General features: G+C 31.9%; 1 protein-coding gene across 1 annotated transcript; it reads right to left on the reverse strand.

Annotated features, from left to right (window-relative positions):
* Positions 1 to 707: 707 nt before the first annotated feature.
* Positions 708 to 14,458, reverse strand: LOC127845894 (adhesion G protein-coupled receptor L3-like). The gene is made up of 14 exons (XM_052377071.1): positions 14,274 to 14,458; positions 13,905 to 13,988; positions 13,413 to 13,659; positions 13,094 to 13,166; positions 11,957 to 12,065; positions 11,800 to 11,843; positions 9,319 to 9,433; positions 8,346 to 8,449; positions 6,074 to 6,176; positions 4,278 to 4,363; positions 3,695 to 3,821; positions 2,885 to 2,926; positions 2,459 to 2,527; positions 708 to 1,547 (listed from the first exon to the last, which is right to left on the reverse strand). The coding sequence occupies exons 3-14, from the start codon at positions 13,567 to 13,569 to the stop codon at positions 1,419 to 1,421; spliced, it is 1,158 nt and encodes a 385-aa protein (XP_052233031.1). The 5' UTR covers positions 13,570 to 13,659; positions 13,905 to 13,988; positions 14,274 to 14,458; the 3' UTR covers positions 708 to 1,418.
* Between the last annotated feature and the right edge of the window lie 1,853 nt (positions 14,459 to 16,311).

Genomic DNA, 16,311 nt, shown 5'->3' on the forward strand with positions numbered 1-16,311 from the left:
TAACTTATCCTCCCATAAGGGCAAAATAACGTATTACATACGAGTCGCCGCACTTCAGTGCGACGCAAATAACTTGTTTATAAAAACAACTAAGCGGCATTAATAGCGCATGGCTTAAATGAGGGACAATACATATGTCGTAAAACACAACTCTTCAGAGATATATCCGGCATAATTCTAGCCTTGAAGAATACTTATTTAATCAAAGTAAACATTCCTTTTCAAGGTTTTTGATGTACATGCGCCTACATTTCAAATCGAATTTAAATAACGCATCTGTATATTGTAAAGGACCAGAAATAATGCGAAAAAAGCGCTGTCAAGGACTGCAATAAACACATCTTTCGAGCACTAAACTCATGCCTCTCATTATAGTTGCAAGGTGATGTCTTATGGAGGTGTGATTGTATTATAACTATAAAACGTATGACGAGTTCTTCACTCAGAAGATGACTTAAAATTGTCGGGCAGTTAATTTGCAATTTATGCGGCCGTTCGTAACCGTTAGGCTTGCCGTTAAATACCTTTATCAACTATTAAAGCTTATAAATCGGTCTTTATCAATACAAAAATATTCATGACACATTTTAATAAGTGTACTTATACATTCACATTATACACAAAAACGAATATGTGTGATATATTTAAACAACACATGCTTATAGAATGATTAATATTCATTACAAATAATCACAGTTGTATTAGAAAGTCATACCATTCGAATTTACATACTGCATAAAGCAACAAACATGTAACATTAAAAAATATTGTCTTAATCACGGCTGATATTAGTTGCGGGTATATGGTATATAAACACATTCTAGCATAAAAACAACACAAACATGGAGGCATTAACATTAAGCAGCTGATAATTTAAACTTTACACGTGTTTCAACTTTTAATATATTAAACGTGGGCATGTTATAGCTTTACATCGATTATCACTCGGTTCTTAACAAGTGTTACATATGCGGTATTCGCATGAAATATTTACGCACCATACTCACATATAAGTTTTTTTCGACATCAAAGCATACGATACATGATCTGTCTGATTGAAGCAATGAGGCACAAACATACACAAAACAAGAGATTAAAAATTGTAATAATATCCGTGATTTCTTATTATACATAATGATTGTATTTAAATACAATACAATATGAACTTTAAATATTTCAAAATAATTTATGTACATTTTTTATTTGGTTTTGTGGTCGAAACTAATCAGATCTCTTTTCTCTAGAATGCAAATAAAACCTTCAAAATCGTCAAAATGTCTGAGAAGTACATACATGTGAAAATCTTAATAAAATACTACACGGGACCTTTATATTACACTCCCTACATATGATCATTGTATTCATCAAGATCAGTCATATGAATTATCCACATTTATACGTTGCTTGTCGCTCCTATTTCATTGATTGCCAGATGTTTCTCGTTTGGTAATATGCTCCATTTGGTTTGAAGGTCGCCCAGGAACGGATGCACATTTCACAGGGGTGTCGCAATCACGCCGTTCCCTGGTCGAGTCTTTCGACATGTTCTGCAGATTATGAAAAACAAAACATTATATGAAATAAATCTTTAACGACATGTCAACTGATAATCTTGCGCTTTTCCATTCAGTGTTTATGTACACGTTAATAAACAATTGTGGAGTTAAAGTAGTAAACTCATTCATGTTCTCCAAACGGTTGAAAAGCGTGTTAGAATATGCATTTTATCTTAACTTTTTGCATTGTAAATTGTTCGTAAGATTTACAACATAACGACTTATAAATCATACCAGATGGTTAGTGAATATACGCTTAATAGCGAATTAATTTAGGCTTATCACCGTATACGAAAATTGTTTTTAGTTCTAAATTAATAGATGCTTCACATCAAACATTAAAATAATACCTCTTAGAGGATAAATTACTGGAGCAACAACAGTTATTAATATTAATATTATAATAATATTAATAAACTTTTAAACGTATTTCTCCACTGTAAACACACATGAGATTACATGATAAAGGTATAGTTGTGTAACGTTTAAATAATTAACAATAGTTGATGTTGTTTATCTAGTTATTTGTGTTCTCCTATTTTTTAATCTCGATTTATTGTGAATACGGCTTAACTACAATGTATATTATATGCTAGTATGTATGACAATACACACGAATAACTACTTCATGACTTACGAAAATAATTTGCAATAATTCACTATACGAACATGTCACATATCCTAGTCAGTGTCATTTTTGATATTCATAAACTGAGTTTACTAGTTGATGGCATTTGGAAATTAAATTAATTTAAAGGGTAAATATTTGCACATATTTTTTCAAAAAATGCGTATTCATTCCTAAGTATTATCTTTTTAATAAAACCAACTGCGTGTGTTGTGTTGACAGTGTGTTCGTATGTCTGCTGCCTCGTTTTTAATTAAAATATAAAGCTTATTACCAGCGAGAACGAACTCGCCATTGATTTGTTTTTGCGTCTGATTCTTTCCGTCTTGAAGCCATTTTTGACCTATATAACGCAAAACAGATATTACATTATAAATCCTTTGTCAAATTTTCCTGTCGCAAAATAGAGTATAAAGCATTGATAACGCAAAATAACTTTCTTGTCAAGTGTTAATATTTCAGCAGAATTTAGAATTGTAAAGAGACTGTAAATTGCTCGTTCGAGAGTTACATTGTAATTAATTGCGACTGCGCAAATCAAACTCAATTCCGTTTCGCACCATTATCACCAATATAATGTGTTCACCATAAAAAAAAACAACATGCAGAGCAAAAAGCAATAATCGAAATGACATATATAAATCATCATTATATCGTAACAGAAGAAGATAAATAAAATTAGAAACCATAAGACGTTTACCTGTCCATTTAAAATGCAGTTGAATACGAATATATAAACGCCCTGCAACAAAACCTCAACATTATTGGATGGGATAATCACGTGATAGACAAGATGGCGACGTCCATGCCGAGACAGGTCTATTTTTGTCGTTTGTACCCTTTATTTCTTGTGTTTACTTTGTTAGTGCCGCTCAGTATAAAGCCATGTCAGTAAGAAAGTGATAAGCGTTTATTTCGTATTAATATTCGTTTTATAAATCGACTTTACTTGCTACTAATTTTCTTAGCGGGAGCTGTAATTGTGTGTTCCCGCTAAGAAATTTTGTAGTGAGTAAAGTCGAGATATAGATAGAATAATAATAGGAAATAGACGCTTACAATGTTCTTGCTGATATGGCTGGAAAGTGAGTGGCATTAAAAATATAATTAAAGTGAAGAAGGGTTTGAAACTGCGGAAAATGCCTGTCTTTGCATGGACGTCGCCATCTTGACTATGTGATTACCCCGTCTGGTTATAACAACAAATAATTCAAATGCTTATATTTCTTTATGCCGATGAAACATTTAACGCGCCTATTTATAAAAACATATTGAGGATTATCATAAACCTTTTTTTAGAAGTTAGTAAAAAAACGTGAATGTTATTGCTAACACTTATCTTTAAATTTAGAACATTTGATGAAATGAAAAGAAGTTTGCAAGAACAAAAATCTTCATGAGATTTTCCGTACGCGGTTAACTGCATATGTCAAGACTGATATTGCAATCGTTGATCTGGCAAAAGGTTCCTATAAAACACTTAGTGGTTCGATGCATCATGCATACAAACCTGAAGCCCGTTGCAGACTGCGAACACATACTGCATGAATGAGGCCGACTCGTTGACGTAGAAGATGCCGAGAATCCAGGAGACGCCCAATAGAGGCACAAGAACGCACAGAGACCAAAGAGTTTTTCTACAAACAGTTAGCTATCACTTTTGCGTATACTAAAACTGATTTCAATCCCGTTCAATATCATCAAGTTGTCTTATAAATAGTTGTTATTCAACAAGTTCTAATTAATAACTATAAAGTTTCTTTCACCGAAAAGCATATTGAAGGTTACAAATAATTTTGCTCGAAAGAGATTTGTGCAAATGAACTCACTACGTTACTGCGCGATTAGTACGAACGTATTGTACTTCATTTGCTCTGCTGGCATCGCATGCAATCGTGTGTTAAGAATAGTTTCCATACAAAATCACTAAATCGTAATGAATCGACCGATTTCATGTTGATGGTAGTTTTGTATTTTTGGCAGGAAGTATGTTTCATTTAAACTATTTCCGCAAAGAGTAATTTGTTTGCGGGATTCAGGATCTTATATACGTGGTATTTAAAAAAGTTTAACTAAATATGAAATTATCTTACTTGATTTTGTCTTTAATTTGCTTGTCTACCATGGCTTTTAGAGAAAACATTTTCTTAAACAGCAGAATCAAAACAATCACGTTGAACTGGAAAATAAAACAAAACAAAACATACGTATGAGTATATGATTTAAAACGTTATTTTATTTCCTCTGTTAATTTACGATAAACAAAGACAGCTTGTTGATGCACTACATATTTTTCTTATTGAATTCATGCACTCTGATTCCTTTTTGCTCGATTCTATGTCAATCTTCCTTGAATGTCACTTCTATATTTATTAGTAAACGATTACCAGTATTACGAACAAGGCTGGAGCCACAAATGCCCATCTGAGTCCACGGGATAGAGACAGCCAGCAGCTGGAAGAAACTATATTGTTTATATAGCTTTTCAAACATGGTTGCATTACATAACGAGGCAGTTTAGGTAACTGAATAAAACATTTAATACATTCGTGCATTTCTAGATTCGATTATGGTGTTATTATATTACTATCTTTTGCAAACTACTGCTATTAATAAGACTGTATAATAAGACTATTACATAATATAATCAATATGTCGTTATATATGTGAGAATAGTAAACATACTAATGATCATCGCCGTATCCATTTGTTTTTGTTATAGCAAGTGTAGTTCCAACTATAAGTACAGGAAGACCTACAAAGAAACAAAGTATACTGGCTACACCATGAAGCCATTGTGGTTACATACTATTTTATGAATAACGATTGAAAAACAGGTCCATAACATTGCTGCATGTACAAAAAAATGTATATGCATTTAACAATTTATATATGATTATATATATATTGTTAAAATTAACAGATAACAAAATGTGGTTTACCCCATGCAAACATTAATAGTTGACGGAGGTTTGAAGTTGAAGCAAATACTTTAATAACGTCTCTCGCAATACCAATGCCCTCTGCAAGCATGAGGCAAAAGACGACAGTACATATGTAGTGCAACGAAGCCGCGACTACAGTACATACAACCTGTAAATATAATATAAAGAAGTGAAACTCCAGCTGGAGCAGTATTGAATTCTCATTATATACAATTAGTTGGTCCTGTATTTAAGGCAAGTGACCAATTGCCAAAACAGTAAAGAACAGCAAAAAACAGCACAATACAAAACAACATAAACACATATAAGAATAAAGCTGGGGGTCACCGCCTTAGAACCGTCAATGCAAAGCATTGGGGGTTTAAACCGGTTTAAGAGCGCTGAACCTCACACTTGGCTCAGCAATATTCATGATACATTTAAGTGCAAATAAAACAATAATAAAAGTAAATTAAAACGCATTAAATTTAATTACCATTTAATTACTCAATGGTAGGAAAGAGACCGGAGCAACGTTTATGTATCTTAAATCGAAATGTCTACAACAAATTATTCATATAAATTGTACAAAAAATTAGATGTAACACTCACAAATTTTATAGCTAAAATTCTGAAATTTTTTGATAAATATTAGTAAACAATAAACATAAATAAATGCTGCGTTGTTTCAAGAATTCAAATAACAAATTGTTTTGAACTTTATAAGTAGACACGACTAAAACAATGTATGATGTATGCTTAAAGTATTTGAACCATAATTTTAAGTAATAAAAATTATCCAATGGTATTAAGCATGAAGACGTGAACGCTTCAATAGTTGTCAAAATGGATATATTTTCTAACATGGACCTCGTGTGTTAAGCGGTTAAAATATTTTTATGCAAATGTCATGTATGCTGGGGAAAGTGATCATGCCAATTGCCAACTATCAGACCAATACCAACCTTGTTTTCCGTACGATTAACGCCTCCAATGAAGATTGCGTAAGATATTATAAGCGCAAGGATGAGATTCAGCAACACAACAAACCTGTCGCTCCGAACGTATCTAAAATAGTAAATACAGTTTTATACGTTTCATTACAACATATGCAAATGATACGTACCTATATTGTCGGAAAGAGAAACAACTAGCACAGACAGAGCACAATTTTACATCTAACCTCTAAAAGAATCTCTTTCATGGGCCATTATATACCTTCATTATTAAGAACAAAGTATATATATATATATATATATGACCCAGTTTTGTATCAGCCACGAGTTACCTACACAGTTTTGAATCTTGACAATGCGTTACTCTTTTGGTGTTTATTTTACCAATTACAAGAGTTACCGAGCGAACAAGCAATACGACGAACATAGAACAAATGACGGAAGGTACGCGTAGGATATGCGGAAGCCCAATATACAGCCCTAGCTTGTTTTACCGGTAGCGCTCGGATTATGTGCGCCATTTTGTTTCACGGTTTTGGTGGTACAAGTTTTCCGATTGTTTTGATTGAGTGAGATCAGCCATCTGATTGGTTCTCCTCCCATAAGCGAAAAAAAACGTATTACATACTAGTCGCCGCACTTCAGTGCATCGCCAATAAGCTTTCAACAACGGGTATTTCGGTACTTTAAACAGCTCGAAAATAACGTTGATTTCGTTAAGATACACAAACACCAAAATTCCCTATTAGTTAACATATACACGTGCTATAATTCATACTTAATATTGCTTATATGACATTTTCAGTTTCTGAAATAAATTAATTTTCTATAAGGGGGATTTTAATAATTTTGGTAACTCTTTACATTGAAGCTTCCTCTCGAACTTGTCAAGACCACATTTCCGCGTTGGAAATTGTATAAATGAAATTCCATTAATTTATCTATCTGGATACTTCTTTATATTTCATTTCCTATAACAAAATAAACGAAACTCGCTGAATAAATGAGAACTAGGCATTTGGCTTGTCTAGAAAATGGCGGACAGATCGTTAGCAACCGGAAAGCACGATTTATCAATCGCTGATTGGTCGATCGATATTTATATAAGTATCTGATTGACAGTTGGTGAGATTTCAATTGTTTTAGTTTGCGGAAACGAAACGAGATGATTTGTGATATTGAATAATATTTTTTACAAATATACTTCGTTTTATTCCCGGAAATAAGGTTTTGAAACCATGACCATGTCTCCAGCGCGAAAAGAAATAATTTGTAGACTTAATGATCACTTTACATACGGTTATAGAAAGAAACAGTAATAAGTCAAGTTCTACTTGAAAAAATGAAATCATATAAGCTGCTTTCACCATTCACCTAATTGAAACTGTACTTTAAAAACCGTGTTCATGTTTTTAATTTCATTTTTACAGTAACATTAGTACTCATAATCAACGAATATTTCGCAAAGTGTTTCGTAAACAAAGTTAACCCATAAAACGCATGTGTTTTGTATCTCGTTACTACTATGTATCCAGTCCAAAAGTAGCGTTAAAGGGGCCTTTTCACAGATTTTGGTATGTTTTGAAGTTTGTCATTAAATGCTTTATATTGATAAATGTAAACATTGGATCTAAAAAGCTCCAATAAAAGATCAAGAATAAAATTTAAAAAAGGAAAAAAAGTAGTCCGCATCAGGGCTCGAACCAGTGACCCCCGGAGTCCTGGAGTAAAAACCAATTAGACCGCTCGGCCATCCTGACAAGTGTGTATGAGAGACGTATTTTATACTTTATATAAGCAATCTTCGTAGTTTCAAACAATTAAACGACAACAACAGAACTCTCCATATCTTGAATCGTTTCGCGATGCAACGCTTTATAATTTTCAGGTTTTTAAATCGTCAAAAGATGCATATAATGGCTATATTAGACCATGGTTTATGTTCAGTATTACTGTTTTCTCACAAATATCATAACTAAAACGAAAATTTTCGAATCTGAAACAACTTTTTTCAATTTTGTCAATTTACCGAAACGTGAAAAGATCCCTTTAACATTTAGGCTATTTCTGTAAGGAACTTTGAGTTTTTATGTGTTAACCTTTTGAAATATCGTACAAAATTTTCGTTGATTTTGAGTGTATGTTAGATTTTAAACGGTCATAACCATGTACGCATAAACCGTCAAACAACATGGCGTTGAAAATAAAAATATTATTATAATAGCATTCTGTACTAATATTCAATATTAGATAATACTCGTAAAACCTTGCTCATACAAACCTCCAAAGCTTTGCAAGAATAATAATCGTCAGAAGTAGGCAAAACGTTGATAATGAAAGGCCAACAATCGACACTAGGCGTAAGACATTGGACTTGACATGTGCCTGCAAATTTAGTCGGCGTCTAAAGCTAAATAACAATTCAGGATTAAGGGTTTCCATTATAATAATAAAAATAATACTTGTTTATAATGACTCATATTAAATGTATATTACTTATCCCACAATTATAGCGGTTTTCATACAACAAATGGTTGTTAAAATCCTTGCAATTCAGATTGTGTTTATATCATATCATAATAACTCTGCACATAGAAGTGTTTGAGAAACCACATTATGCAGAAATACATTTGAATTCAATTAACTAACAATATGTTAAATCTCACATTAATAAACGTACTTTAAAACGATATTTATATGAGATATTTAATATACTGTATTTGTATATGCCCTTAACACCTTTGTCGTTCTCATGCGCTTTCATGTCTTATATATATATTAGTTATACGTTTGCATGAGTCATTTGGGAAAAATTTAATTTATATGTTTTAATGTTCATTTGCCACGAATGCATTAAGTACCAAATATTGTTTTGCTATTATGGAATATGTTTATCTAAAACATTGTATATAATCTCGAAATGTGGAACTAAAGAACATGTCTCTAGCTTGAGTGCGATGAATATTCTGAGATATCATGAAAGAAACGTATCTTCAATCATGGACCACATTCACATAAATGTAAATATGTTTAAGAATGTATCGGTTGTTTCCTAGTGTCTTCACATCACACAACGTCCTTTCTAATGTTATTTATTGGGTAATACAGCTTGTTTTGTTGAGTTCGGTGCATTTAAAATGATTTTCACACAGGTATAATTTTCCTTAAAAAAGCTTTGTTATTGCGTTTTGTAAAGTATCCAACAAAAACACTATTCAGTTTCCAAAGTATCTCGCCTGTATGTTTTAGCATACCTCAACAAAATGACTCATGAGGACAGCGAAGTTGGTGAGATGGTCACATTCGCAGACAGTAATCGTATCATTTGAAGCTCGAACAATGCAACCGTCACTCGACCAATACCCTGGACTATTGACACGGAGTTTGCAATATAAGCCACGCAGTCAATAATTTATTTTGTATAATATAATATATCACATTTAATGTAATGTAAGATATTATATTCTCAATGTATGTGATGAAAAAATGCGTAAATCTTATTTATTTCAACATACATTAACAGAGCAACGGAAGATGCGAATTCAAATTATCGTGTACATTTGGTTAACACATACACACAACGACGTGCATTAATTACATTAATAGTTTTATATTATATTCTGGTGTCATTTGTCAAAATAAGTACATACATTTTAATTTCTACATTTAATTTGTTCAATCTTTAACCAAAAAAAAAATCGAAACCAAAGGTTGTTTAAGAAATTGGATAAACTATATTTGAATGGTACCATCAATCAAGTGTTAATTACTTAGATGACACCCATTATGACCAAGTTTATTTCGTTACCGACTCGTTGACTCGAATTGTTTGAGCCAAATAATGTTTCTTTGAGTGGTACGGACAAGATTGCACACTGGCATTGGGATATCCAACAGTGTACTTGTCTTTTTAAAACGAGTGTATCCAAATCGTTTATTTTTTGGTATCACTGTTTTGAAAAAGTGTATATACACGCGTTAAATATTCAATACAATTTACAAATTTACAATTCGATGTAAAAAATAGATTCAATAATAGAGATTAGTGGTAATACCCTAATCGTTGGTTGTATACCAATAATACACATGAGCAAGTTTTAAGTTTGCATATGTATGTATAAGTAAATATGTGGCGTTTTTATACAGTAAAAATAACACTAAAAGATAAACACATAGAGAATAAAATTCGTGTTTTGTTAATGTTTTGGAAATTACAATATAAAAGGTGCATGCCTGTAAAGGTCAAAATTAAATAAACAACCGTATTTCTTTCAAAACTCTTGGTAAATTATTTTATTGCATTTTTGTTATCCTAATATCTATATTTAACTTTCGCAAAACTGCTTGATAAACTAACACAAACCGAAACACCTCGTAACATTTAATTATGGTTTCTCAAAATTTAATTGTAAACTAATTTTGCGGAATATACTTAAAATGTCATTATTTGAAAATCATAACTAAACTTTGTAAAATAAACCTAAAATGCAACGCAAATCATGTCCTTCTTACCAACCCATCAATGCGGGAGTAAAATTGCATAATATTATAAGAATTCAATATAATAGAAATATAATAAAACATTTAAAGCGTATGAAAATAGTCATCAGAACAACAATGACAAATACTTATTTTTACAGGAGATATCCAAAACATCGGAATTGAAGTTATTTATATTATTTGCCATTTTCGACTTTAATAGGAAACTAGAGGATCATGGTGGCCCTAAAGCGCTCACATGAGTCACGGACACAAATTATTGAAAACTTGACCAGGTGACCTTACTTTGACCAGTTTGAACCATGGCCTTAATATGATTAAGATATATATTTTGAACACGTTTCATCAATCCTGAATCACACATTTGACCCCAGAGTTGAAGCTAGTTAGTTATAAGATTAAACCATGTTGACATAGCATTAGGGCCCATCAATTCAAATCAATTGTTTTTTGAGTGGGAACAAGTTATCTTTTTAATTTGACAAAGGGATCTAGTTTCAAAAGTGACGCAGTGTCAAAGTCGGGACTGTGGAGATAAAAATTCTAACCAATATAAAGAAGTGAAACTTCAGCTGCTGGAGCAATATTGCATTCTCATTATATACAATTTGTTGGTCCTTTATTTAAGGCAAGTGACCAATTGCCGAAACAGTACGAAACAGCACAATACGAAACAACACACACACATAGAAGAATAATGCTGGGGTCACAGCCTTGGAACTGTCAAAGTTTCATAAAGATCTGGTGTGATCTATGTATCTATGCAAAATATGAGTGTTATTTTGTACTATTATTATAACCATACTAATCCACATTGTGTGCGAAAGAAAATCAATTTTCTATTTAAATATATTTCCATAAATATTACATATATTACATATGGCAGCAAATTAAACAATCAGACACGTCCGTTTTACATCTGTATGTAAAAAATAAGTATTATTTGTTAAAAACAATGTTGGAAATATAACATATAAGAAATACCATATGGGTTATAGCTATCTGATTGTTAGGATTATAAACATAAACAAAAACATATAGACGTACATGTGTTTTACTGGAGTGTGCTTTACTCTTTAACTAACAAGTATTAACAAGGGTTGGAACTTTGGAACCGAGTCCGATACTATTTAAGATTATCAGCAATCGGCTATTAATGATAAAGAATGCATAATTACTGAAATAAGTTTATTTAAGTCAAACGCAACCTTAGATTTCATCGAAAAGCAACTTACCTACTAAACTTCCAGTAGTTGCACGAAGCATTGATGAAGTTTGTCTGTACATAAAAAGAGTAAATGTAAACATGATAAATTATTATTCATTAAACAGATAAAAATATCAAAGTGCTAAGTTTTGTTTAACGGAAATCATATTTCTTGTATATTTTACCTGCCCATGTTCAAAAGTCAGGATAATTGGTGAGGCCAATCTGGACGACACATTTGAAATCGAACATGACATGACAGGGCCGTTCACTACGTCGTCATCATTCGATGAGCTGCAACATAACACGAAGTCGATAACACGTGATCTAATATATAATTTGCAGATTATAATTAGACAGTTCATTTTCATGTTGCAGTACAGTAATGAAGAGTATTAAATACTCGCGAAAACACCTTACACATGTGACTTATTCGTATTATGTTCTATATTCGTTATATATTCTGTTTGTGCAAGTAGTTGCGAGATAAATAATAATATAACTCTTAATTAACGGGGCAGTATATCTTTTCTGATTTTCTTGTTCTACCGATTTCTGTAACCACATTCACAGTAAATATTACTTCTAGAATGAAAATCCGGTAAGTTTGTTTTTGAACAAACTTGGATGTGCTTCAAACCTTTGCGTGGACATTTTCAAGACATAAACTAATTGAATATCTTAAGTGTTGATTGAGTGAAAAATGTTGCAGCTATATTTGTAACAATGATTTTTACAACATTTTATTTCAACAAGTCTTGAATTTAAGTATTTGACTGCACCATATTTGTTGAGGCAAAATAATAACTGAAATCCAACAGCCCTATGCAAAATGTATAGGTTTAGGGACAACATGGTTTGTCTTTAGAAACACCATAAATTATACACGGAGACGTCAAATGCCAAACCGTTATGAATCGGTGCAATACCATTTTGCATTAGAAAAAAATACGACCGCCTTTGTGAAAGTTCGATTTGAAATAAAGCGCACAGCAAAAATAAGTAACCGCGACACAATCAACATTATAAAGGGATATCATAAGGCGTTTTGTAAATAAGCTCGTTTCTTAAATGCTACTGAATAGTAACAAATGATGTTTGTAATGACATTTTTGACATATTCAACGTGTTTTTATTTTTCCAGTTTGCGAAAGTTCGGACTGATTTTTCCAGATTTGCGAAAGTGCGGACTGTCCAACAAGAAGACCGATATACATGATGGACGTAGGGTAAAACTATGATCTCCTTAATATTAAAGTTGAGGACACTCTAACATGAACGATTTTTAAATCGACATTAGACAATACTTAAAAGATGCTTACCGATTGAATTTAGATCTAGCAGATATAACATCTGTTAAATTTTTGTAGATCACTATCGTTGCAACAACATCACCTAAAATGGCATCCTAAAGGTGAATTTTTAAAAATGTGCATATACAGATAAAAACACAAAGACTATTTTGAAGCTTTTCTTCAAGACACAATAAAATATTTGTGCGTCCATAATAAGAGGACATCAACATTTTACTCTTTGCAACTTACACAATATAATTAAAATAATAACTTATTTAAGAATAACAATCACGATAATTACAACTTATTACAACCAAGTTTTTAAGTATCATTGTCTTTATTTTACCTAATTTGCTTGTGTTTAAGAATATTCCACTCTTTGATTGAAGAATCCATGTAGTGTCATTGTTCGTGTAGTTTTGAAAATAATTTTCGGGGAATGACAAGTAACCTTCGACTACTTTCTTTACCTCGAAAGCAATATTCTTAGTAACAACTACCATTTTTTCGATTTCTCCATATGCTATCCTTTTACGTAAGGCCGATCCAATGTTGTCGATTGAAGAAAACAACGTTTCACTTGTGTTCTCATTCTACGAATTTAAAACGGTTCTGTCATTACGTTCGTTATAATATTACAGACAATTGACTGGTGTTTCAATTAATACATTGCATTATAAATAAACACGATAAATTGTGTTGTTCTTGGCTTAAACAGCACATATGTAAAATATAGTATATAAATGGTATCGTTAACAGGAATTCATGTACTCCTGAATTACTTTTGACAAAAACAGCTTAATATATTTACGTAAAGAATAATCATGTACATTATTACCGCTTGTTTCAGTGGCAACAACGTGCCTTTGGTTTCCTTTTCTATGACAACACCTATGATATTACTGGTCGACTGCAGAAATGACTGTAAAAAGAACGAAAACAACACTTTACAATACATGTTAAATGCCACTTTCTCAATTTAGATATAAAGGCATGAACCATGCAATGAAATTAAAAACAAGATTGTGAAGAATCTTTCAATTAACGATTAAAATGTGTTTTTGTGTGAAATTAGTATTAGGTAATTTGTAAACAAGAATTGACGAGTAGAATTCCCAATTAAGCTTTTGGGAAAGTTTCAAGTGCATATTAAAATATAACATTTGTATAGCAATGTTAATATTACAAATACAATAATAAATTATACCTCAGCAACATCTTTCGTAGCTAGACTTGTATTGCTGAGGACAAGATTTGCAATAAGGTCCAAAGCATTTGTTAATACTGCTATTTCAGCGTTCGTGAGAACCTCGGACGAGTTGTGATTACTTTCATTTTCTGTAACGTTAGCGACGCCTGATAAAACTTCGAGAACCTCGAGCGTTGTCACGTTTGGGGTCATTCTATGTATCTTTCAATCAATAAAGAGAAAAAAATGTAAATTTGCAATAAATTTGTTTCTAAACTATCGTCAAGGAAGCACAACTTCTATGTGCAGTATGCATGTTTATCATGAAAACATGAACAACGTGTGTCTCCCATTAAATGTTTGTACAAAATACTATCTAGATAAAAGAAAGAAGGGCAGACATATAAATATAAATGAATTGATATGCTGTTCAAATTAAATTAATTTTTTTCTTAATACAATACCTTTACTTAAACGCATTAATGATTACGTTTTCATAAGTATTTATGATGTATAATTCAATAACATTCAAACTCCTTTGAAAATACGAACCTGAGCATCAATATTGTATACTGCAGTTCTGACACATTTGTACTGTGGAAACGATATTTCATCCGCATTGCAAAGTCTGCTCACGTTTTCTTTTAAAAGAATATTTATATATATGAAACAACATTGATTAAAATAGGGTGTAATATTTGAGCAAGTACAAAACTGCTTTGCCATACTTAACGTTCGAAATAAAATATCGCATGCATGCTCTGAAGATGTTTATGAATGTATTACATTATAAAGTATGGTATATGTTTTGAATTGTTTGTGATGTACAATGTATTTTGGAACGTAAAAATACATGAGTTTTTCAGTAAAATAAATGTGGTTTTAAGGCGTGGCTTTTAAATTCTTTTATCAAGAGATTTGTGCCTAAGAAAATATTGTGAATGTCATTTAAAAGTTATTTAAAAAAACGAAATTGTATAAAACGTACGCGAGAGTTAACACGTTTTCTATTGCACATTTCGTAGCTTTGGCATATGTCAGTTTACATATATTTTTTATAAGAAGACATTGTCGTGGAAAACATTTGAAATTACTGTCGATAAACAAATACCAATTCCACCTTGTCTTGTATTGTATGTCGTTAATTTTAATAATGTTACGAATTATAGCTTAATTATCAGACTAAACATAGTATTCTTTAAATAAATAACTTTTGTAAACTACAAAGCATTTGGACCATGCATATTGTTTTCATATGTGGTATGTACACATTGTGCTGCAATGCCTTTGTACTGCCTTTATCAATGTTTAAATTTGGTTGCAAGCATTTATTAATGCATCGATATATGTATGCACATGAATATTGTTGCGATGTATTTTAGTACAAAACGCAAAAAATAGTATAACTATAAAATATATAGGAAACTGCATTTATCAACTGGTTTGTAAACTTGTATGTAAATGAAATAGTTTGCTCTAGTAGCACACACTGTCGATGTAAGGGAATTAAAATGCATTCTTTGGTGTTAGACACAGTATATATGATATAAGCATGTATATCATAAGTGGTATTTTCGTACAAACACAAATATGTTTAATCAGTACAGTTAGCATGTACGATTTCAATTGAATATCAAAAGGCGAGTTCAACTTGTAAACATATATTATAATGTTTTCCTAGTAATATTGAAATATATCGTGAATTAATAACAAATTATAATTAAATCATAAAGGCAGTATTATCTCTCTCTTCTTCAATCAGATGTTATATTATAAATATAAATATTTGTCCATTTTCATCCAGGCGAACAGTATTCGCATTTGGCTAAAATAACACAAAAAAGATTCCTCCCGACAGGCAGCCGACGGGACTTCAGCGTGCACTAGGTCGCTTCCGGGAGATAACTCTAGTTTGTCCGAAATAAGCCCTTAAAGGTGCAACTCACTCGCCATGTAAATAGAGCATAATACGCTAAATAGGCTGTAGGTTACGCCAAACCTATTTAAAACCCCGGGCCAAAACTAGATCAGCCCGACAGGCAGCCGACGGGAGTTC

Source organism: Dreissena polymorpha, chromosome 9, assembly GCF_020536995.1.
Source record: "Dreissena polymorpha isolate Duluth1 chromosome 9, UMN_Dpol_1.0, whole genome shotgun sequence".
In the NCBI taxonomy this organism is placed as follows: domain Eukaryota; kingdom Metazoa; phylum Mollusca; class Bivalvia; order Myida; family Dreissenidae; genus Dreissena; species Dreissena polymorpha.

Bases quoted from the DNA above. Each gene is read 5' to 3' on its own strand.
- LOC127845894 (XM_052377071.1), bottom strand. From the start codon at position 13,569: ATGGTAGTTGTTACTAAGAATATTGCTTTCGAGGTAAAGAAAGTAGTC. The intron at 13,167-13,412 runs GTAAAATAAAGA...ATGCCATTTTAG, and splicing joins CTTAAACACAAGCAAATTAG to GTGATGTTGTTGCAACGATA. The intron at 4,364-6,073 runs GTTGGTATTGGT...TTTATTTTCCAG, and splicing joins TTAATCGTACGGAAAACAAG to TTCAACGTGATTGTTTTGAT.